The following is a 24392-nucleotide window of genomic DNA, read 5'->3' as shown; positions in this document are numbered from 1 at the left end:
CCCTCGCACAATGCTACAGAAGGCGACCACACCGTGCCCACAACAGCTTTTCTCCTGCTCACCAAAAGCTGGCTCCCAGCTGCCATCTTGTTGGGAGTCCATGGAATGCAAATCAGGCTCCCTAATGAAGGGATTGTGGCATAGCTGCATGGAAGCTCACACCCAGCAGAAGAAATGCATGTAAGGCTTATTGAATGAGTGGTCATTTTTCTGTAGTTAGTGGTCACTTCTCGCTGCTATCAACATTTTCTGTTCTGCTGCATGTAAGACGAGCCCTTATATTGCACACAGTTATTCTGGTTGAGCCCCTGTCTGTCCTTGCAATAAAATGCATGGGCTTTATGACAGCTCTTGCCACTCAGAGGACATCCTGGGTCACTTCAGTGAGTAGCATTTGATTACAAGTGAACAACTCTTAGAATCCAGCTTCCATACCTCCTGCTCCCTGGGCCTCTCTGCTTCCCTGCCTGGCTAGTACCAGAAGGGGTCCAGGCACTCTCCAGCAACCTGTTCCTCCCACCCTGATGCCTTCTGACTCTGCTGTACTCTGGGTGGTACACTGCATCCTTCATTGAAAACATCATCCTGTTATAGACTGTATACCCCATGGCTGCCTCTGTGGCTACAATGGCACAGACAGAATGATGACTGAAACCTGTCCTCCCAAGACACCTTAGAGTTGGATGTGTGTGTGGAAAACTTCATTAAAAAATTTCCCCTTATAACTGGATAATCTATGCCACCTCCTGCAGGACTGGAAGGACATAGAGCCATAATTGTCTTCCCTTATTCTAATGAATGTGTTCTGTTGGGGACTATTACACAGCAAAACAGAGGTGAGACACATTCCTGGCTTGGCAGGAGACCCACACTGATAATAAAACTGGCAAACAGGACATGATGCTTCTACGTAGGGACAGCCATCAAGGCAGTGACATGAGAGAAATGGAGTCTTGGGAAGGCTGCGTAATTGACCAAAGTCACATGGCCTAGAGGTAATAAGTCAGGATTTGAACCCGGCCCTCAAATGCTGCATCCTGAGCTCTCCACACCCAACCACAGCCACCCTTCTGGCCTCTGACGCTCAGGCTGAGCCAAACAGTAAACTCCCTGAGGTAAAGACTGGGTTCTAACCTTTAAGGGTGTCTGCAGCCACCAGCCTAGTTCTAGGCACAGAACGTGGCCTCAATAAACGCACGAGGTAAACTGAGGGGTGACTGAGCAGGGGTTTCTTCCTTCCAGGTGGAGTTTCTCATACCTGGAAGGTCACCCCTGGACCCAGTTATGAGCCCCCAAGGGCAAGGTTTCCTCCTGCTCTTTTTTCCTTTACTCCCCCGACAGCACCAGCACAGTCCATACCTGTGCCAGAACCAGCAGCTTCAGAGTGAGGGGAGTCATTTCAATCTGCCTCAGTTGTTCCTCCTTCTCTATTTTTCCCTGCTCCAGAAGCCACCTAGACCCTGTTTCATTTCTTTCAGCACCGAGAAAGGCAGTGGGTTGAGGGGAAAGATCTCAGTTTTTAGAACCAGACAAAACTGGACTCCTCTTCCTGGCTGTGTGACCCTGGGAAAGTCATCTACCTCTCTGAGCCTTAGTGGCTCTTCTATACCCATTGCCATCGAGTTGATTCCAACTCATAGTGACCTTAGAGGACAGAGTAGAACTGCCCCATGGGGTTTCCTAGGAGCAGCTGGTGGATTCAAACTGCTGACTTTTGGTTAGCAGCCGAGGTCTTAACCACTGCACCACCAGGGCTCCATGTCCTCTATAAAATGGCAATAAAATATTATCAATGTACAGGACTGCCAGGAAGACTAAGTATTAATGCATACACAACTTTAGCACCCTACCTGGCACAGAGTAAGTCTCCCCAAAATGTTAGTGCTTTCTATCATTTGCTCACCCTCCTTCACAGCTTCCCTCCAGCCAGATCTACCGGTTCCTGCTCTAGCTCTCCTGTTCCCTTTAGAAAGGCAGGAGGTGCTGAGGAAAGAACATTAAGAACATCCCACCACATACTTCTCATGTGACCCTGATAACCTACTTTGCCCCTTATAAGCCTGTTTCTTTATCTATGAAATGAGATTGTGACTGAATAATGTTTTGAAATATTAACTAATTTTTTCTTCTCGCCTGTCCTCTTTTCCATTCACCCCTTCCAAGCAGGTATTTGACTCTGTGCTCACTGCCTCAGGAGGTGGTGAGAGCCCATGTGTCTTTCAGTCTTAGCCTAAGGAAAACGGGCTTTCAAATCTAGATGTGGTGCCTCAAAAAAGCCTAAGAGAGAGTACTGTCCCAGAGAAAGTCAAAGAATCCTGGGGTGGGGAGGAAGGAAGAAGGGAGAGACTTGAGGTTCCTAGGACTGGAGGGGCCTGTGTGGGGCCTTCCAATGGCAGGCATGGGCTTCCCTGAGATGGGGTGCTGCCTGCTGTCTCCAGGCGATGGAACTCAGGTGGTTTCAACTTAGACCCCCAAGCTAGGAGGTGGCAGAGAAGCTCCTGGGGATAGCCAGGCCTGAAGACGCAGGGGTAGATCAGCACTGATCCAAGATGGAGGACACAGTGGCCCCACCCTGGCCCTCCGCCTATGCTGGGTCATAGGAGAAGGGAGCCAGCCCGAGAATGAATGGCTGAGGTGGAATTTCCCACCACTCTAGCCAAGAAGGGGCTGAGAAACAGAAATGAGGTTAAGTTACAGAAAAATCAGGCAATCTTTTTCTCTCACATCTGAGTGTGTGGACTGAGTTCATATCTGCTATAGGGATGATAAGACCTCACAGGGTTCTATGAGGGATACTATTAAAATTAACTAAGATAAAGTATACAAAATGTCTGGCACTGGGCTGGGACATTAGTTTTTCCCTTTACCTGCCCCTAAAAGTACTTGTGCCACCACAGTAAATTCTGTCCCACCACCATGATATAGGCCACACAGTGGTTAGCACCTGGGTGCAACAACACTCCTTCTACAGGGGGCTCTGCTTCTCACCAGCTCGGTGGACTGGGCCAAGTGACCAAACTCTCTGAGACTCAAGCCCCTCATCTGTAAAATATGGAGCAATTCCTATTTCATGAGATAATTAATTCCATGAGATAATTCCTATTCCTATCCCCGTCAGGGATAGTGAGTGCTCCAGAGGGGTAGCCCTTCCCCTTGACTTCTCCCTCCCCTTCTCACTCCTGCGGTTCAGGGGTTCAGGCCTCACCTTCCGTGGTGAGGCTGTCGATGAAGAGGGAGGAGGAGGTGGTGGTGAGGTCTCCATCAAGGGGGCTGAAGGAGCTATCGGGGGAGGATGAGTAGTGGTCCTCATCCTGGAAGTCATCACATGTCTTGCCTTCTGCCTGCAAGAGAGACCCCAGCACTGCTGCCCCAGAAAGAGGCCTCGCCAGTGGGGAGGGCCACCCACAGCAAACAGCCCTCAAGCAGGAGGACCGTGAGGCGCTTTCATCCCTCAGTGGCCAGAAAACTGGAGATTCTAGTGCATGGTCCAAGCATGGTAATCCAACCAAAGCTAGGCACTGAATGCGCTTAAGCCTTCCACTTTATCCTGAAAGCGCCTTATCTTACAGGGCAATTTATCTGTCAGCTGCCCCAATTCTTCCTCAAGGGAGGCACTGAGATGCCAATCTTAAATGGAGCAAATCCGAACATGTACCAACAGCCAGCATCAGAGGTGGACTGCGGGACAAGATGCTTTTAAAGGCCACAAAAAGACAGCACGGCTGCGGGTCCAGAGGTTTATGTTCAAAGGCTGGGCCCAGCACCTTCTTGCTATGAGACGCAAGCCAAGTCACTAAACCTCTCTGAGCCTCAGTTTTCCCCTCTGATCAGTGCAGCTTTTGGGGTTGTGTTAGGATTAAATAAGAGCAAGTGTGGCGCAGCACACAGTGAAATGGTTGGCACATGTAATATGCTTGATAAATAAATATCCAAATAAGAAAAGAAGGGATGGAGAGAGGAAGGGAAGAAAGAAAAGACGCGTGGATGAATGGATCTGTCTGTGTTAGTATAAGGTGTAAGAATAGGCGGTTCCCCACCCACAATCAAAGTGGTGGAAATTTTTGGAAAATTCCAGCAGTGAGAAGGAACCTGTATGGGTATCTAAATGGGAGGTGCCTTGAACAACCCTGCTCACTCCCAGAATGACTGCCTCCCTCAAAAGCCCGAGGGCTGGAGCCGTGGCCAGCATTTCATTAACATCACCAGATGCACAGCCTCCCCAGAGGACCCAGCTGTGGCTCAGACCGCATCCAGTGTACCCTCTGCACAGATGCAAAGTTCCCGGAGCACGGCCCGGTTAAGGCCAAGTCTCCAGAAGTGCTTATCTCAGGGAATACACACACACACAGAAAAAACCCAGCTGCCGTTGAGTTGATTCTGACTCATGGTGACCCCATGTGTTGCAGAGTAGAACTGTACTCCATAGGGTTTTCATGACTGTGATCTTTCAGAAGCAGGCCTTTCTTCTGAGGTTCTTCTGGGTGGGTTTGAATCAGCAACCTTTCAGCTGGTAGGTGAGTACTTAATTGTTTGCACCACCCAGGGCCTCCTCAGGGACCACCCATTCCAAAACCTGTTTCTGTGGAGTTGATTCTGACTCACAATGACCCTATAGGACAGGGTAGAACTGCCCCCATAGGGTTTCCAAGGAGCGGCTGGTGGATTCGAACTGTCAGTCTTTTGGTTAGCAGCTGAACTCTTAACCACTGCACCAGCAGGGCTCCCAGGGACCCACAGAGCCTCCAAAACCTCCCAAGGCTGACTGGCTTCAGAGCAATCTGGAAAACAAGTCCCAGGTGGAGGGAGAATTTCACCAAGGGCCAGATGCCTTCAGAAGAGCCAACTGGGGAGGGGCCCGCTGGCAGCCCTCCTGCTCTGCCACAGCCTGACACAGGGGTCACAGCAGATCATTTCTGCCTCTCACCTCCTGGGCACAGCCGTAGGCCAGCCACTCCTGGCGGTAGCGGTCAAAGCCACTGGAGCATCTGCAGAGGGACCAAAAAGTCAGAGATGTGATGGGATGTGACAGAGGAGCCCTCCCCCTCATTTCACCTGACTCAGATATGCTGAAGTAACAGCTCTCCAATAGTGGTGGGGGTGCTAACCTCTCAGGGCTGGAGTGGTCAAGCTCCCCAAGGCCACTAGACATGTGCCCTTGGTGCCAGGCAGCTGCAGAAATGGGAGTCAGATCTCCTGCTTCCTCTACCCAACCTCTAGAAGGAGGTATTACTATACCCCACTTTCCCTCTGGCCCAGCTTCTGATGGTGAATGGGGGGAGTGGGATGGTAGGTAGGCTGCATGGCTCTAATGACCTTTGAGGTTCCTTTGACTCTGTGATGCCATGACATTCCCAAGAATCCAGGGAATCTAAGGAATTCATACACATGTTTTCATCTGGAGAAGACTCGCTCATTCACAGAGCTCCACTCTAAGCTTGGGGTGGGATTGGCTGGGCTTCACTCAGCTGGGCATCAACAGATTTAGCCAACATGTCACTGCAATCATTAAAGGACAGAAATAAGGCTCCTGCCTGAGGCTAGAGGGATTAAAAATTGCTGACTCTGGTCCCCAGAGAGGACACTGTGTGATTCAGCGGGACTGGAGGACATTAAGCACTTCCTTAGGGAAGGGGTGGGGGCATGAGGATGGACCAGAGCATGCTCTTCATGGCATCATGCTTATATTTCCATTCTTTACTCTTTGGTGGCAGGGGAATCCACCGAGTCCTGATCTAGCTCAGCAACATGTGTGTGGGAAGAATAACATCACGAGCCACCAGTGCTGAGAAACAACGCGGGGCACATCAGCTTCCTGCACCAGCAGCTGCCTGCCTGTCTGCGGGAGACGTGGTGAGGCCAAAGGGTGAGGCTTTCCAAGGATTGCCAACCTTTCCTTCTGAAGATGTCTCCTTGGCCCAGAGGTGCTCTTCCTGCAGCAGGGAGGCTGGACTGAGCCATCCACACGCTCCTTCTCTCTCAGACCCTCTGTGCCCACTACTTGGGGGAATGGCAGAACAGGGAGCTACTAGGGGCTGGGGGACTAAAGGGTATTTTAGGCACTTTAAACTGATTCTTTCAAGGATGGGTTGAGCCTTCAGTGTAGCATCACCTTCTAAACCCTGAACCAACCAACACAAACTCAAAGATGAAGGGCATGTGAAATGACCAACCACTGAGTGCCTCCTGAGTGCCAAGTGCTGTCCCAGCCACAGGCTCCTGCACCATCTCATAGGACCCTCACAATGGCTTTAAGACAGGGATCATGACTCTCATTTCCTGAGCCAAATCCCAGAGTTAAGGTTGCCCTTAGACTCCAAGGTGGACCACTGGGGAAAACTTAGGAGGAAAGGAAGACACCTTCCATGGGAGTGAAATTGTTTGAATCAGATCTGGCCCCAGAGTAAGGAGGGGAAGCCTGGGCAGCTGCGGAGGGCAATGAGTGGAGGGAAATGGGAAAGCAGAGGACCCAGGCTGTGACTGGAAGCAGCTTTTGGTGGGAGACACCACATTGTATGGCCCCACAGTCCTGCCCTCTGGCTTTTTAGGGACCTGCTGGGGTCAGCTCTCTGTTGCAGCCGAGCTCTAGAGAGTTGGCAGGGAGGGGTATGTGCTGGAGTGAGGACAGGCTGATGGGGGGGGGGTTGTGTGGTGGGGGGCGGTGGGATGGTTTCCAGCATGGTGTGAGCCTTGCACTCCCTGCCTCTGATGGAGCTCATCTGTCCTGTGCTGACAACCACAGCAAAGGCAGATCCACAGCTAGAAGCCCTGGCCTTCCCCCAGCTGACCAACTTCTTAAAGTTGAGCTGAACTCAACACTGATGAAACTGTCATGGTGTCTGGCTCCGTTTTCCTTCTGGTTATTCCCTGGGTTTGGGCAGATATGTTAAGTGGGGGTTGTGTCAATGTGAGGATTTTGTTTTCATCTGACCCATTTCATGGTTCTCATGGCTCAGCTCTTGCTGGATGCTGAGTCACGCAGTGGCAGCCAGCCCCAGGATTCCAGGGCTCATCCAAGGTCATCTCTCTGTCGCTAAGACAATCGTTTTCAAACTTGAAAGTGCACAAGATGAACTACTTTAAAAATCAGATTCTCAGAATCCTGGTCCCAGAAGTTTATATTCAGTGGGTCTGGGATGGGGCCCAGGGATCCCCATTTTTAACAAGTCCTCCAGATGGTCCTGGGATGCTTGCAGTCTTCGGACCACTCTTTAAAAAACTCTGCTCCATGAAGAACCAACCTAGGTTTGCCCTATGTATCTTCTCTGAGGCTCCGAATCTTTCATGCAAAGGGTCCTGAGTGCTTTGCAGATATGCTGCTTGGTAGTTGAGGAATTAAAATAATGGTGCATGCCTCACCCACCTTTCCTTAACCACATAACCTCAGCCCACTTTAAAGGGAAAACAAACTGAGGCTCCCAGAGAGTGAATATAAGCACAGCTGGTGGGAAGAACACTGGGGTTCTAAGTTGAGCCTCCCCCCACCATTTCCTTCCCAGCCCAGTGCTGTGTCCCGTGTGCTAGGCAGGCAGCCTGGAGCAGCAAGAGCTTCTATTTGTGCACCAGGAGATTGGAGAGGAGCAAAGGAAATGCTGACGGATGAATGGCAGCTGCATGAGAACTGGAAGACTCTGTAATTTTGCAATTTGCAAGATTGCCTAAAATGCTCTTGGAGTTCATAGGGCTTCCCACTCTCACCAGAGTCCTGGTCCTAAAAGAAACTTTTTTTTTTTTTTGCTCCTGCCATTTATTCATCTTGGCCAGGAGAACAGAGCTTGAATTCTGATTCTAATCTGTGAGGAAGTGATTTCAGATCAAGAAGTGGAAGATGAGTTGGATTTCAGAACATTATCCCTGAACTTGAATCTCATCCAGAATTTTCTCTGTTCCCCACACCAAGCAAACACAACTTGGTAGCTTCCCCCAACTTTCCATGGACGCCTGCAATTTCCATCCTCTGGTTTTCAGGAAACCCTGTTGCAACCTGAGAATAATCTTGAGGTGGTGGTTTGCACTCATGGGGCTCTAGCCCAGAGGCAGTGGCTCTTTGGCTCATACCCTGTCTCTAAGGCTATGGTTCTCACGCTTGTTTGCAGATGAGGCACCGTGTTAAAACGCAGGCCCCTGGGGTTTTCTCCATGAGATTCTGATGCAAAGGGCCTGGAGTGGAACCCAGGAATCAGCATGTTTAACATGGGATTCTGGGATGCCTGTAGCTGTGGACCATTCTTTGAGAAACCATGCCCTGTGGAGGGACATCCCTCCCTTTTCCCAGATGTGAGGAGAATCTCCCAAAAGCCTGGCATTGCCATAGGCCACACTCTACCACACAACCACCTCGATAAGTCCATGCCTCAGGGAGAAGTCCACTTCTGTGACACTGTTATCCTAAGGGTCAGGGTGGCACTGGCCAGAGACACCCTCATGTTGGCAAACCGCTTACAATGGGACCAGCCAAGAGGTCGAGGCAGGGAGTGGAACTGTGCCACCCTCTGCCCCTCCCCCACAGTCTGCCTGTGGGAACCAGAGGGCAAGCCAGGCACTAACCTCTGGAGGACATGGCACCAGCTGCAGTTGAAGGTCAGGTCCGAGGACATGCAGGCGTCACAGCTCTGATGCTGCAGGCAGGCTACAAGAGAGAAGGCAATGAACCCTCAATGCCAGGTTCTCTTCCACTCCCTCACAGGCACAAAGGGCACAGTTTTCCCAAACGCTGGGTGCTCACTGAGCCTCTGACTTACTGGGGGCCTTAAAACAAAAAAACTAAACTCGTTGCCATAGAGTCAATTCCAACTCATAGAGACCCTATAGCAACCCTATAGGACACAACAGAACTGCCCCCTTGGGTTTTCAAGGAGCAATGGATTTGAACTGCCAGCCATTTGGTTAGCAGCCAAACGCTTAACCCTTGCCCCACCAGGGCTCTATCGGGGGCCTTAGAGGGCATTAATGCCAACTTTACTCGAGTCCAGCCCTAATCTATCCTTTCCTTTCTCCCTCCATCCCTCCTTCCCTCCCACCCACACACCCATTCATCCATCCACCCATCCATCCATCCTTCCTTCAGTCACCAGAGGGTCAGGCCCTGAGCTGGTGCTAGGAATTCAGCAAAAAGTCCTGGTCCCTGCCTTCTTGGAGTTTATAATCATGTGGACAGACAGGCCATAAACAGATAATCTAATAAAAATAACTACATAATTATAATTGTGATGAGGCCTATCACATGAGGGTGCTATAGCATGTACAATGGGATTTCATCTCATATGGGAAATATCATTATATTTCCAAATAATTGGCTACAATCACAGGGTTGAAAGGGAATTTTTAAGATATTCTTGTTTAGGGGACCTCCCACCACCAAAAAAGCTGAGCTGGGAGCAGAGCGCATCCTTTCGACTCAGGGTCCCCGTGCAGAGAAGCTCCTGGACCAGGGAAAGATTGATGACAAGGACCTTCCCCCAGAGCCGACAGAGAGAGAAAGCCTTACCCTGGAGCTGGCACCCTAATTCAGACTTCTAGCTTCCTAGACTGTGAAAGAATAAGTTTCTCTTTGTTAAAGCCAAAAAAAAAAAAAAATCTGGTTTTAACCCCATCCAGGGCATGAAGCCCTGCTAGCTGGGAGCACTTATTCCCACTCCTAATGTTTCAGAGCGGAGGTCCACGTGGAGGGGTTGCTGTCGGAATCCCACTCCTGGTCTCTCCCCATCTCCTCACGCCCTTCTCCTGGAGAGCTAAGCCTCTGTGTGTAAACTAGGTGTACGCAGTCCCACTCCTCTCTTCTTTCTCTGTTCTTGGAAATGAGCAACCACAGGGAGTGTGCTTTGACCTCTGCTCTTCCACGCCTAAGTCTTACTTGGGGAAGTTCCTTGTCCTCTCAATGCCTCAGCCACCTTACTTTTAAAAGAGGGATAGTGATATTATCAGTCCATCTATCTATTGTTGTGAGGGTGAAATGAGATCATACCTAGAGAGCATAATAGTGCTGGACTCATGGTGGGTGCCCAATAAACGTTACTGGTTATCACTGACTATTGTCTTATTCAATCCACTCAATAAACCGAAATAGTTTTCATTCACTCACTCATTCATTCATCCAATGAGTATTTATTGAGCACCTACCATGGGCCAGGCACTTTGCCAGGTGTGGAAGCTACAGTGTTGAACAGGAAAGACAGAAGGCCTGCCCACATGGAGCTGAAGTCTCATGGAGGAGACAGTCACCACATACACTGAGAGATAAATAAATCTACACTAGGGTGTCTAGTGGGGAGAAGGACAGTGAGAAAACAGAACAGGGAGGCAGGATGGCAGTGAGGGATGCGGTGGCACAGATTGAGAAAGGCCTCTTGGAGGAAGTGACATTTGGGCAGAGACCAAGGAGAAGGGAAGAAGAGAGCCCTGCAGCTCTCCTAAAAGAAATCCAGGCAGAAGAGACCCTGTGTGCAGAGGTCTGGGGAGGAGCATGTCCCAGGCGTGTTCCTGAAAATAGAGAGTGGAGAGGGGGGAAGGCGGTAGGAGTGAAGAGGGAGCAACAACAGCTGGAGCCCAACCTGGGCAGGACTGAGTGTGAGAGCATCAGGGCAGGGGAGCGGGTTGCTGGAGGGTGCATGGACCCCTTCTGGCACCAGCCTGACAGTGAAGGAACAGAGAGGCCCAGGGAACAGGTGGCATGGGGATTGGATTTGAAGAGTTGTTCACTTGCACTTGAATGATGCCCAATTAAGGGAACCAGGATGACCTCTGAGTGGCAAGAGCTGTCATAAAGCCCATGCATTTTATTGCAAGGACAGACAGGGGCTCAACCAGAATAACTGTGTGCTATATAATAAGGGCTCATCTTACATGCAGCAGAACAGAGCATGTTAATAGCAGCAAGAAGTGACCACTAACTACAGAAAAATGACCTCTCATTCAATTAGCCTTACATGCACCTTACATGCATTTCTTTTACTGGGTGTGAGTTTCCATGCAGCTATGCCACAATCCCTTCATTAGGGAGGCCAATTTGCATTCCACGGACCCCCAACAAGATGGTGGCTAGGAGCCAGCACTTGCTAAGTAGGAGAAAAACTGTTGTGGGCATGGTGTGGTCACCTTCTATAGCTTTGTGGGAGACTTTGGCTGTTGGTCACACCATGTTCTTTTGTTTAGCAGGGTTTTGAGACCCTGGAAGGGTTGATGGAAAGTTATCAGCAGGAAATAAACAGGGACTGACCTGAACAAGAGCTCTCTGGTTATTTTCCTCCCTGTTGTATCTGGGGAGTCTAGACTAGTGCCCAGTACATGGCAGGCAGTTACCAAATGTTTATTGAAATGACACATAGATGCTTTTGTTATCCGTGTTTCACAGAGGAGGAAACTGAGGCTTGGAGAGAGTCATGGAGTGAAGAGTGGCAGGTCTGAGTGTGAATTCAGGTCTGTCAGAGCCTAGAGTCTGAGCTCTTAGCCTTAAGGCTTCTTTGGAGGTTTCCCTGCCCCAAATCCCACCCTCACCCCAGGGTACTGTCTCACAGGCCTCTTACTTAGAGGAGGGACCAGGAGGAATCAGCTAAGGAGTGTGATGGCTTAGAGATAACATAGCGACACCTGTGGAGAAACAATTCCAAGCATCTTGGCTAAATTCCTCCCCTCACCCCCAATGATACGGGGGAAAGATTCAGATTCAGAGAGGTTTCTCAGGGCAAAGCTAACTGGACTCCAGGGACTTAAATCACCATCTTGATAGCACTAACCTCCCCTCCCCAACCAGCTGCACCCACAACCTAGTCATTTCCAGTGACTCTGGAGGCTCCTTAAAAGGCTCCAGTGAAATTGGCCGTGAGAAAAAGTACTGGGAGCTCAAGGGGTATCATAAAACCCACTGACCTTTATTTCTCATCTGCATTTCAGACATCCTGCATGCTATTAAATTCTCTCAAAATCCACTAGTGGGGTAGCAAGTGGCTTAGATGTACAGACAGAGTGTCCCAGAAATGCATTCCCAGGATGTTTCACATCTTTCTTGGTATTTCTGCCCAGCAGTTAGCCCTGCCCTTGGATGTCCTTGCTCCTAAATACAGTTTCATTCAAGTCTTAGGACTTGAGGTTTGCTTTCATCTGTCCTTGAGGAACCCCTAATTCTCTGGCCTCCTGCCTAGATGGAGGGTGACTGGGGGCTGGGGGGCAGCTGTGACCTGCACGGGGTCTCAGCCCTGTGACTCCATGGTACCTGGGTCCATTCTCTTCTCCAGGGAGGACACCAAGGACAGGGCTAACATTCCAGAATTTCTTCCTCCTGTCTCTCCATCCCCCTGCTCCCAGAACTTCCAGGGAAGAAGAAGGGGGAAAAAGAGAGGCAAGAAACGCCACAGAAAGCAGGGAGAAGGCCATGGCTTCAGAGCAACGCTGGCATTTCCACGAGACAGGAGAAGAAATTAAAATGCTCTTTAAAAAAGATGAAAATGGGAGTGCATCCTCCTTTCCCTCACTCTCCCTAGCTACTGTGACCACTCCCCAAAGACCACTCAACCCCGATTCCTCAAGGTCTACACCAGCAGAGAAACCTCTGCCGTGAGGGCATGCAGGTACCTTCAATCGTAGGTAAGTGGGTGCAGAGGGAGGAGAGGGCCAGGGATGTCATGGGTCTTAGAGGGCTGCTGACTAAATCCTTTCGTTGCTTCCTGCTGGTGGACTCCAGTGTCCCTCCCTTCCCATAACCAAAACCCACTGCCGTAACGCAGACCCTTCCTATCTAAGGAAAATACAGTGACAAACACATGGACTGATTTTCTTCCTGAACTACTTTTCCTGGAGTTTCAGTCCAGTGGTTCTCAGAAATATACCTTTCCTGGGTTTCAATTATGTGTCAATAGTAATAATACCTGTCATATATCACACACAAACCATACCTCAGGCCTGGGATGTATCAGTGTCAGCGATGCCATTTACGTTCTGAATACTACCTAATGTGGTTCTAACTCTTACTTCCTCTGGGAGGGAGGTGTTGATAGACCTATTTTACAGATGAGAAATGGAGGTCCAGAAAAGATTAAGTGGCTGCACCCACACAAGGAGCAGTAGCAGGCCTGGGAACTGAGCCTAGTCTGCTTGGCTCCAAAGTCCTCACTCTTTCTAGGACAGCAGAATGCTCCCATCGGTGGGAATGACCCTACTCACTTGGCAACGGGGTAAACTCCACAGCTGATGTGCTAGTGACTTTGCTGGGGTCCAGCTCAACACGGTGGTATTCAAAGATGGTCCTTCGCCTAGATTCTGAAACAGAAGCACAGCCTGTCATCAGGGGCATCTTGTGGCCACGGGTCTTTGAGGCCTGTACCTGAAGCCTGAAAAGTGGAGCAAGAGATTACAGCAAGGGGAACACAGGGTTAGTATGTAGCCGCTGAGGGCAGGAAGTCAACCCATCAGTCTGGGATAATGATGTTGAAAAGCTGCATGGAGACAGGAGGACTGGCCAGTTGACTTTGAAAGGACAGTGTTGTTATAAGCAGGTTAACCTACTCAACACAGAAGCCTGGCTGCTCCTGGGTCAGGACATAGGGGACCCCATGTTTCCACATGCTTCTGTACCTTCACACTGTTGTTCCCTTGGTCCATAATGTTCTTCCACCCCTTCCCTTCTTGTCTAACTCGTCCTTCCAGATTCAGGTCAAGGTCCGCTTCCTCTGAGAACCCTCCTCAACCAGCTCTCTTCTCCTCCCCACTCATGCTAGAGGTCCTTCTCCCACAGCACTTACCACATTGTGTGGACATCAGGGTCTGTATGGAGGGTGGGAAACCCTGGACTGTGAGCATCTAGTCCTGAACCTGGCCCATAGTCAGCACTCTGCATATGTCTGCAGATGGACAGGCTGACCTTGGAGCACCTCAACCCCCCTGGATAGAGGCCCAAGTTAGATCCAAGGCCACGTTTAAGCCCTGCCTTGGTCCCTGCAGGAATTTCCTGTTGGGCCTCAGAGTCAGGAGGCCCAAGTTCTGATTCCAGTTCTGCTCCTGACTTGCTGAATACCCTTAAGCAAGTCATTTGGGCCTCAGTTTCTTGTCTGTGAAGTGGAGAGACAGGAACACATGCTACAACATCCTTGGGAGGAAAAAAACTGGGATTATAAATGAAAAGTCCTTCGCTAAAACAGCAACCTGAGATGCTCTGACATTTCCCAACACAACACTCACACCCACCCAAGAAACCAGGACTTGGAGTAGGTTTCCTTCAAATCTGAAAGGCAGCTAGCCAGCTTCTGAGCCTTGTGAATGAGTTTTTCCACAGGGAAAAAAGCCACTTTGTGTTAGGTCTGCCCAGCCCCGCTTCCAGGCCCGGGCCTGAAACGCGGCCCTACCCATTCACCGGCCACTAGAGGGCTCATCTACTACCAGAGAACAGGGAAAGAGAAGCCTACATCAAGAGTGTGTCCACACAGGATAGGGAAGCCCAGAGTAGCTGCTGTCAGATCACCTGTGTGATGTTGGACAAGAGACTCAAGTTCTGTGAGCCTCATTCAAAAATGGACTAATTATACTACATTTATGGGGTGGTGGTTTTTTTTTGTTTTGTTTTGGCAGAGGCTCAGGCCTCAACACTCAGTGCAGCTCCAGAAAGTCAAAGTCATAGAAGACTATGGTCAGTGGTATGTAGATAAATGTTTAACAACTAGAGGATGGAGGATCTTGATTTATAGTGGTTGCCAATTTCTGTAGTGTAAATATTCCTGTGATGCTCAATTTCAAGCTACCAGATGGGAGTCACTGCACACAGAGTTAGGAAGAGACGTGCTCAGTCAGCTCTCTCGAATTTGTACAAACATCTCCAGCACACCCCTGCTTGTAGTATCCTTGTTAGTGTTTCTAACAAGTATCCAAAGTAAATATTTACATCTTTTCCCTTTAAAAATAAATAATTACACCAACATCCCAACAACCCCCAGTCTGAGAGAGATAGATGTCTACAGGGTTATCTTGGTCTTAGGGAGGAAAGAACCCTTCATCAAAGGCTTAGGGAGTGAGGCTCACAGAACCCCCCTCCCTGACATACTCACACACAGATATACAGATCTCTGATGCAGGAGAAGCCCCTTACCAAGGGTGGAGTGGGGTCTGAAATAGATTGTGGTGAGGAAGAGCACCTTTTCGTTATTCATCTCCCCAGAAAGGCCACCAATTTTGAGTTTGCACAAAGACCGATATGTGCTGGCAGAGCCCTCCTTGTATGACACACCAAGGCTATGAGAAGGTGGCTGGGCCTTGAGTGAGCTGGGCAGCTGTAAAAGTCTAGGAGGAGGATGGGGAAGTTCCAGCTGGCCTTCCACAGCTCTATCCCTGCCCACCATCTCCCCTTCTGAAAAATCACCCCTTTTAGCACCAAAATATAATAGGATAAAAAATAAGTGTGAAGCTCCAGGTCTCCCATCTCTTGCTTTCCAAGGTGACTGTCATGGATTGCATTGTATTCCCCCAAAGTAGGTGTCAACTTGGCTATGGCTAGGCCGTGATTCCCAGAATTGTGTGGTTGTCCTCCATTTTATGATCTGATGTCATTTTCATATGTGTTGTAAATCCTAATCTCTGCCTGTCGTTAATGAGGCAAGATTAGGTTATGTTAAAGAGGATTAGGGTAGGATACAACACCCTTACTTAGGTCACAGCCCTGGTCAGATATAAAGGGGAGTTTCCCTGGGATGTGGCCTGCATCACTTCTCATCTTACAAGAGGTAAAAGGAGAGAGAATTGAGCAGAGAGAGAGGGAGCTCATGCCATGAAGAAAGAAGCACTGGGAGTGGAGCGTGTCCTTTGGACCTGGGGTTCCTGCACAGAGAAGCTCCCATGCCAGGGGAAGATTGATAACAAGGACCTTCACCCAAAACCAATATAGAGATAGTCTTCCCCTGGAGCTGGCACCCTGAATTCGGACTTCTAGCCTCCTATACTATGAAAGAATAAATCTGTTAAAGCTATCCACTTTTGGTATTCCTGTTGTCACAGCACTAGATAACTAAAACAGTACCTGAGGCCATGGAGTCTAGAATCTAATGTAAATCTTTCTTCCGTTATCTGCCTTATCCTTCAAGGTTTGGATCAAAAGACATCTCCTCCTTGAAGCCTTCTTTCACCCTTGGGCAGAGTTAGTGGCCACCTCCACAACCCCCTGTGCAATGTTCAATGTCACCCTGCTATACTGCTGGTCACCTAGCTGTGAGCTCCCTAAAGGCCAAGTCTGTGGGCTATTTGTCTCTGTACCCTCAGCCTCCAGCAGTGGACCTAGCACTTAACAGGTCCTCAAGAAGTGACTGTGAAGAATGCGGTTACAGTCATGAAAACCTCAGCATCTTATTAAAACTTCAGCCCACAGCCCAAAGGAAGAACGCCCTTCCTTCTCAACCTACCACAGATTATGGCCTTCCTCAAAAGGGCAGCCCCCAAACAGCCACAGAAAGCCGGACATGCCCTTCCTAAGTTAGAGCCCAACAACAGGCTTTCAGGATTTCTCCACCTGCAAGGATGTAGGCGAGGGCTCACCCCCAGTCACAAAGAAGGTCAAATGGCAAAGACAAAGGAGACTCAGGGTTGGGGCATGGACTTGTCAAGAGAGCTGATTTCAGAGACTCTGGAAAACTCACACCAGAATCTAGGGATGTTTTCTATAGTTAGGGATGTGCCCCAGATAGGGGTGCAGCCACAGATGGTCAGATGTCCTCTAAAACCAGAGTCCTACCAGCAGGGGGCGGGGAAGATGAGTGATGTTAGGGAAGGGGATGAAGGTGGGTGTGTGGAAACAGAGTTTTAATTTAAAATATTTGCTCACTGCAGCTGCCAACTTGGACTTTGATTGTGGGGCTTTTATAATACTTTTATTCTTTTATAAACAAAATCTTTAACATCCCCGCCCAGGTTATTTGCTTTTGGATTATTTCGTCAATGTCTGGGGCTCACCCAAGGACAATAACCTCCGTCTGCGTGACCGGAGAGATCCCTCCCTGAACCAAGACATGGCTACCCCACGACCACATTTCTGGCAGTTTGAGATGTTCTATTTCTGCTTCCAATTATCAAAGATTCAGAAATCCTGAGGTCCAGACCTAGAACACCCTGATGCCCAAACAAGAAATATTAATGGTTTAAAACAGAGGTCTACATGTCTGGTTTTGTTTCAATACCAGATACCTGTGGGAGGGAGTTGGGCTGGTCAGGAGAAATCAGGAGACTGACAGGTCCAGCCACAAGTCCTCCCTTGAATGGGTGCTTACAGTGTTAAAAATACAACGTGGTTGTTTGGGGAAAAGTTTTCATTCATTCATTCCTTAGCTCATTTATTTGATTATTCGTTCAATAATCATGAGCTGAGCCCCCAGCAAGGGATCCAGAGATAAACACAGTGAGGGTTTTGCACCGCAAGGAGTTTTCAGCCCAGGAAGATTCTTCCTCAGCATTGAGGCAAAGTAGAAAAAGGGCAGAGAAAAGGAAGGAGAGGCCAAAAAGACAAGACATAAGGAGCAACCAAAAACCAACCAAACCCATTGCCACGCAGTCAATTCTGACTCATAGCGACCCTACACGCAAAGTGGAGAGAAAAATGGAAGAGAAAAGGGAAAAAGGGGAAGGAAGGGCGCCAAATGGATTAAAAGCTGCAATGAAGAGCACTTTGAAAAATGCCTTATCAGGAGAGGCTGGAAGACAAAGTCAGCCACTCAAGTGACCATATCCGGTTCCCCTCCCTCAGCTGGTCTTCACCCTTCCTCAACCCACTCCCTAGCCTCCCACCTCTCCCACGTGCAGGCCTCTGATACGTATCTGGACTCCAGTCTGCCTCCCAGAAAAGAAAGTTCTGGTAAAGGAGAAGGACCAGAGTGTTGGGGCCATCTGAGGCCATTCTGGGGCCATCCAACGGACAGGCTACAATCTGCAGTTCTTTATACAATAAAATCCTGCTTAACTGTTGCTACTAATTCAGTTTTGCCATTGGCTATGCTAAAGTTGCTTTTATACTGTCTGTGAAATAAAGGGTTTCTTAAACAAATGAGCAAAGGAAATTACACCTGACTTCTGGGGGCCCCTGCAGCCACGTAGAACATGTTCGGAGTACCCCTGCAAAAAGATGCTACATGGCACAGGAATCTTTTCTCTTCATCAATGCATACCCTGTGACTCTGCTCAAAAGCGTGCTTAGCAGTTTATATAAGGAAGTAAGATAAGACGGAGTCCCTGAGTGGTGCAAATGGTTACAGAGCTTGGCTGCTAACCGAAAGGCTGGAGGTATGAATCTACCAGAGGTACCCTGGAAGAGAGGCCTGGCAATCAACTTCCAAAAAATCAGCCATTGAAAACCCTATGGAGCACGATTTTACTCCGACACACATGGGGTCGCCATGAGTTGGAATCAAATCAATGGCAACTGATTTATTTAGGGTTTACTGTTATTGCAGAAGGAGCCCTGATAGCGCAGTGGTTAAGTGCTCAACTGCTAAAGGAAGGTCGGTGGTTTAAACCCACCAGTTGCTCTGCGGTAGAAAGATGTGGCAGTTTGCTTCTATAAAGACTTCAGCCTTGGAAACCCTATGGTGCAGTTCTACTCTGTCCTACAGAGTTGCTGTTGGAATTGACTCCACCGCAAATGGGTACTTTTTTTTTTTTTTTTTTTTTTGGTTATTTGCAGAAAGGAGCCCTGGTGGTACAGTGGATAAGTGCTTGGCTGCTAACTGAAAGGTTGGTCGTCCGAATGCGGCAGTCTGCTTCTGTAAAGATTTCAGCCTTGGAAACCCTAGGGGGAAGTTCTACTGTGTTCTATAGGGTCACTAGGAGACGGAATTGACTCGACAGCAATGGGTTTGATTTGGGTTTACAGTTATTTGCAGCTCAACCCAATCTAAGCCAATTCCCTAATTTTTGGGTTGAATATCAGATGACTTAGAGGAATCTGACCTTTTAGCCACATAAAAGCTATACCATTCGCTAAAGCAAAGGTCATGGCCCATTTTAAAGCCCAGTGAAAGCCATGGACCCTGTCTCAGGTAAATGCATGGTTCTGAATACACTGAACCCCACACCACAGTATTGCGTATACAGTTTGAGGAGTGCACAGATCTCCTAAAGTCTAGGCCTGAGCCTCCAAGTTAAAAGCTGCTGACAAAAAGGGCTGCGATTATCAAAGCACTTACCCTCAACTCAAGTGGAGTTAGGTCCCTGTTCTCAGGGTCGCCATAGGGCAGAGGACAGGGTCTCTGCTGCAACCATCCCTCAGTGACACCCTGTGTCCAACAAATGTAACCATACCTCATTCTTTCACTGTTATTCATTTTTTGAGCACCTGCCATGGCCCAGGCATGGGCTCAGCGTGTCCCTAAGGAGCCCACAGCTAGTGAACAGATGATGAGAGCAGTGTGATGAGTTCTACACTAACGGTACCAACACAGTGCTAGGGGGACAGAGGAGGACAGCATGATTCTGCAGCGTGGAGGAGGCAACGTGTGAGCTGGACCAGTGGATGGGTGGAGTCTAGCCAAGTGGTAAAAGGGTGGGGGGGGCATTGTATATAAGGGAACTGTGTCATAGAGATGCGGGCAGCCCTTGGCACATTGGGGAACAGAGGGTATGCAGACCAGTGAGTGGTGGGTGAAGGGAAGGTATGGAGATGAGCTTATAATAGGCTGGGCCCAGCTAAGGGGCCTTGAATGCCACACTAAGGATTTTGACAGAGAATGAATGACATGACCAGATCTGGTTTTAGAAAGATCATGCCAAGAGGAGTGATAAGAAGAAATGGACAGTGGAAGGAAAGGAAACTAGAGGCAGGAACCCCTGGGCAGTGTCTGGGTTTAGGCCCTGGCTTTCACCTGGTGGGTACACCTGATACTTCAGCATATAGAGCCTGGTGTCATAGAATCCAGCAGCTCCCACGATAGAGCGCTTGCGTCTTCTCCTGGCCTCACCAAGCAGGCACAGCCTCCCTCATGTTATTTCAGGTGGGCTGTGCTTCCTCCCCAACCCGTTTACCCGCCCTTGCTCTAAAATAGTCTTTCATTCCAGAATCACAGAGGAGTCTCAGATACAGATACTCCCAGGGGATCGGACTTCCTCCAATTCACCCTCATTCAACAGCTTGATCCAATACACACTTCCTGAGACTCTGTCATGCACAGGCCCTGTGGGAGACATAGATGGAACAGAGCAGTCCCTGTCCCTACAGGTCCTGTGATGTCCATGGCGAGGGTGTGGTAGAATAAAGCCTGGACACTAAGCAGTGTCCTGCCATCTATATGGGATCAAATTGACAACAGCAACTAGAAGGTTAGATGGGAAACTTAGGGGGTAGTGAGTTTATGTTAATGAGGGAGAAACAATTTGTAAAATGAGGGCGAGAACGGTTGTACAACTTGAAGAACGTAATCAATGTCACTGAATTATACACGGAGAAATTGTTGAATCGGTCTATGTTCTGCTGCGTACATTCTCAACAACAACAATAAAAAATTAAATTCTAAGAAGAAAAGAAAGCATAACATGAAATCAACAACAACAAAAAGAATTGTCCTGTTCAACACCTTGGAGGTGTGTGCAAAGGGCTGTGGGTTTGGGGGAGATGAGGAGGGAAGGATTCATCCCTCTGGGTGGAGTAGGGGGTGGGTGAGATGAAGAAAGGCTCGATAGTGGACCCTGGAACTGAAATGAGATCTGGGTTTGTGTTCTCCCTTTCATAGCTCTGTGACCACAAGCCAGTCACTCCACCTCTCTGAAGTCCTGGATCCTCATTCAGAAAGGGGCGATAAACTTATAGATCTCACTCACAATGTTGGGGAGAGGATCCAATAACATACTGTGGGGGACAGAGAGCAGAGGCAGGAGGGAAACCTAATTTTTTCTGCACGTTCTTGTGTATCCTCTGAGTTTTTGACCAGACATGCTTATTCATAAAAACTATAATTTAAGAAATTAGTCTAAAGAAAAGCATTAATAAATAAGAGAACAGTGATTCATGGAGATGGCAAAAATCCCAAAGGTGATGTGCAAGTGGTTCAAGTTTGGGAAACTCTGCCACTGTAGCATGTGGCTTTTTGCCATTAGCCACAAAAGCCACATGCAAATGCTGCGGCTGTGGCCTCCGACCTGTGACACACCAGTATCAGGACGCCAATACCTCTGTCCCTGTAGTGTTTGCTATAGCACCAGATGTCTTGCTGGATGATAAAGGACTGAGTTATGTGCCAAGGGCTAGCATAAGAAGATATTCTAATGCAGGACTCAGGCGTGATGTGCAAGACATTAGGCCAAACACTTTATATATATAATTACATCCATCTTCACAGTAATTGCAGGGGGCAAAGGACCACTTTTATCCCCGTTTTACAGATAAAGAAATAAACCAGATGAGGTTAAGTGACTTGCCAAAGCTCAGATAGCTTATGGAGAGTTTAGACTCCAACCTAAGCTCCCTTGCCTATAGAAGGTGCCAGATAAAGGCTTGTAATGTGAGACCTGGTCCTTTCCCTCAGATTTCCGTTAAGGACCGAGGTTCTTCTCAGGTGATGAATCCTCAAGGTTAGGACTATGTCTTCCTCTTCATTGCATCTCAACAGCACCCAGCACGAAGTAGGCCTAGCATATAGTAGGAGCTGAGGACATGTGTATTGATCCCATTCTACCAACAGACATAAGTAAATGTGCTTCCCCGGTAGCTCTAGCTCTCACAGAATGGCAGTCCCCCGCTGCTCTATAGGAAAGCGTCAGGGATGGCTTCTCTTTAACACTTTCTCTCATCTGATCTGGCATGGCTAGGGTGGCATTCAGAACGTCCCCAGACCCCATCAAGCACAGGTAGGGATGGAGAAGAGCAGACGAGAGTCTCCTCCCAGACCTGCCTGCAGGATCCTCCCAGGTTACGAGGCAGAACTTATGCACACACAGCTCAGCAGGAGAGGCCAAGTTCAAAAGTCTCTGAGCCAAGGGCCCAGAAGCAGTGAAGTAGGTGCCTACAACTTACCCCGCAGTGTGAATCCAAGGCCCTCATGGGGGAGGAGTGGGGACAGAAGCAGGACTGTTAACTGGGGCACAGGGATAGAAAGCACTTGTGGTTCCCTAAAATGTCAGAGCTGGAGGGGACCTGAGAGGAGGAAATACTCCTCTAGCTACTCCCCCATTTTACAGATGAGGCAACTGAGGCTATAGAACTTTGTGGTTTGACCAAGGACAGAATGTTAATGACATGGCTGAGAATGAATTCTTGTTTCCTGGTCTCCTTTGTGATGTTATTCCTATCACCTGAGTGGGGAAGAAACTGTGGCTATGTTCTGGGAGCACTCGAGAACTTTAATTTGGTGTCTTTGGAGATTTTTGAAGTGGAGAAGGTGCTGAGCGGAAAGCTCCTGGCTCCCCCAGTGCCTCCCACTGAAGATTTTATAGGAAAAAATGGGTCCTCTACTTGAATAAAGAAAATATGGAAACTTGTTACACCTCCTTTCCTCCCTCAGCTCACACCCAACTCTCCTCCATACATCCCCTCACCTCCACCACCATCTCCCCACCAGCCTGGGTTCAGCTGAGCACCCAGCTGGGTCTCTGTGGACTCACCTGGCACGTCTGGGGACGGGTTGAGAATCATGAAGGCATCTGACAGGCCTGCTTTGACCGGGTGCTGGGAAGCACTGATTTCCAGGACAGACATGGGAATCTGCAGGGGGAGAAGGAGCTCCATCTACCCCCCAAACACTCTCAGGCCTGCCCAGACCTCCTCTTAGAAATCCAGACCCACCTGCCTGCTTGGCCCCCTTGGAGGACTCAAAGACACCACAAGCCCAATGCCCCAGTCCCAATTCCATGTCTCTCCACACCACCTCAAGCACACTTCCTTCTTCTTTTCTCCATCTCAGTGAATAGCATCTCCAAGAGGGCCCAAAACCTGGGAGTCATCCTAGGCTCCTCCCTTTCCTAATAAATCTCCAAATTCTGTTAATTAACCTAAGTGACTTTCACATCTGACCAGTTCTCTCCATCCACCCTAACCCCTCCACCTCACTCTAGGTTCCCATGACCTCTCTCTAGACCTCAGCAAGGGCCTCATTTTCCAGCCGTCTGAGTCCCTTCCAATCTGTTCTCTACTCTGTAGCCAGAGTGATCCCTTTCAAAGGCAAATCTGGCTGCGTCCCTGTAATCCACCCTCCTACCTCATCAACACCCACCTTCCACCCACCATTTAGGTCCATTTAGTGACTTCCTTCTGCTCGTAGAATAAAAGGCCGTCATGACTGGCCTCACCTACCTACCTCTCCAGTTTCAGCTCACACCCCCACCCCTCACTCTCCTCCAGCCATGATTCCTTCTTTCGATGCTTTATATCAGTCATGCTCTATCCTGCCACAGGACTTTTGCACATGTTGTTCTCGCTTCCTGGAACACATTTTCCTCTCCTCTTTGCTTTGTTAACACCTACTCATCCTGCAGATCTCAGCTCCTTTCCTCAGCGAAGGCTTCCCTGACCCTGCCAAGGCAAGAGACCCTCTTGGCACCAGGCATTTCTACTTCAGAGCTCTTGCACAGTGGCAGTTATATATCCAGATCGTAAGCTCCACAGTGCAGAGCCCGCAGCCATCTTATCACCTGCCGCATCCTAGCACCAAGCCCCGTTCTGTACCAATATTTGTGGAATGAAAGAAAGGCTCCGAGCACAGGAGTCTCTGTAGCTGGGCCCCCTCACCTCTTTGTAGCCAAAGACAATACGACCGTCATGGTGCAGGGCTGCCTGGAAGGTGAAGCTGCCTCTGTCTTCCCGGCCTTGGAGGTAGACGTGGTCCCACTGAACAACAAAGACTGTCCCTGGGGAGAAGGGCAGACACCTGGCTGGAAGGGGAGGTGGGGCAGGGAGCTTGCCCTGCAAAGATGAGGACCAGTGCGGAGTGGCCACAGGCTGGATCCCTTAGGGGTGACGGGGCAGTCTACAAATTTGACTGGAGGCAGGGGCTGAGCAGCCCACGATTATGAGCGTGGCTCCCAAGCTGGAGAAGAACCAGATCCTGCTTTAGCCCCCAGACAGCATACTTGACTATTTCTTACCCCAGGCATCTTGCTTCCTTCTGGCCTATCCCTACCCTTCGACATGAAAAGGAAAAGAAATGGGGAAAAGGTCTTTTCCCCTGGGGTGTGGGTGCTCAAGGGGTACCTGCTGAGAGTGAGAAATAATAAAGGACGCTAATATTGATTTCACTTCTACTAAGAGCCAAGAACTTTCAGTTCACTGTCTCTTCAGAGCCCATGAGGTAGCAGGCATTTTTTGTTCCCATCTTATAGATGAGGAAACGGCACAGAAACATGGGATGTCTGCCTTGCTGTTGTGTGACTGTGGGCAAATCCCTTGCCTTCTCTGGGCCTTGGGCTCCTCCAAAAGGGCTGGATTAAGGTAACCCTGAAGCTGGGTGACTCAA

The 24392-nt window shown here is 49.1% G+C and overlaps 1 protein-coding gene across 1 annotated transcript in view; it reads right to left on the bottom strand.

Annotated features, from left to right (window-relative positions):
- PLXDC1 (plexin domain containing 1) overlaps positions 1–24392 on the bottom strand; it is a 66488-nt gene that overhangs the window by 6725 nt on the left and 35371 nt on the right. The window contains exons 6-11 of the mRNA XM_003414684.3: positions 23669–23787; positions 22546–22645; positions 13153–13248; positions 8545–8626; positions 4925–4985; positions 3206–3341 (exon numbers count right to left, since the gene is read on the bottom strand). Of these exons, the coding sequence (XP_003414732.1) occupies positions 3206–3341; positions 4925–4985; positions 8545–8626; positions 13153–13248; positions 22546–22645; positions 23669–23787 (594 nt within the window). The remainder of the gene's footprint in view (positions 1–3205; positions 3342–4924; positions 4986–8544; positions 8627–13152; positions 13249–22545; positions 22646–23668; positions 23788–24392) is intronic.

This window comes from Loxodonta africana, chromosome 18 (assembly GCF_030014295.1).
Source record: "Loxodonta africana isolate mLoxAfr1 chromosome 18, mLoxAfr1.hap2, whole genome shotgun sequence".
Lineage (NCBI taxonomy): Eukaryota > Metazoa > Chordata > Mammalia > Proboscidea > Elephantidae > Loxodonta > Loxodonta africana.
The sequence above is the reverse complement of the archived record's forward strand: the minus strand, read 5'-3'. Positions and strand labels throughout refer to the sequence as shown.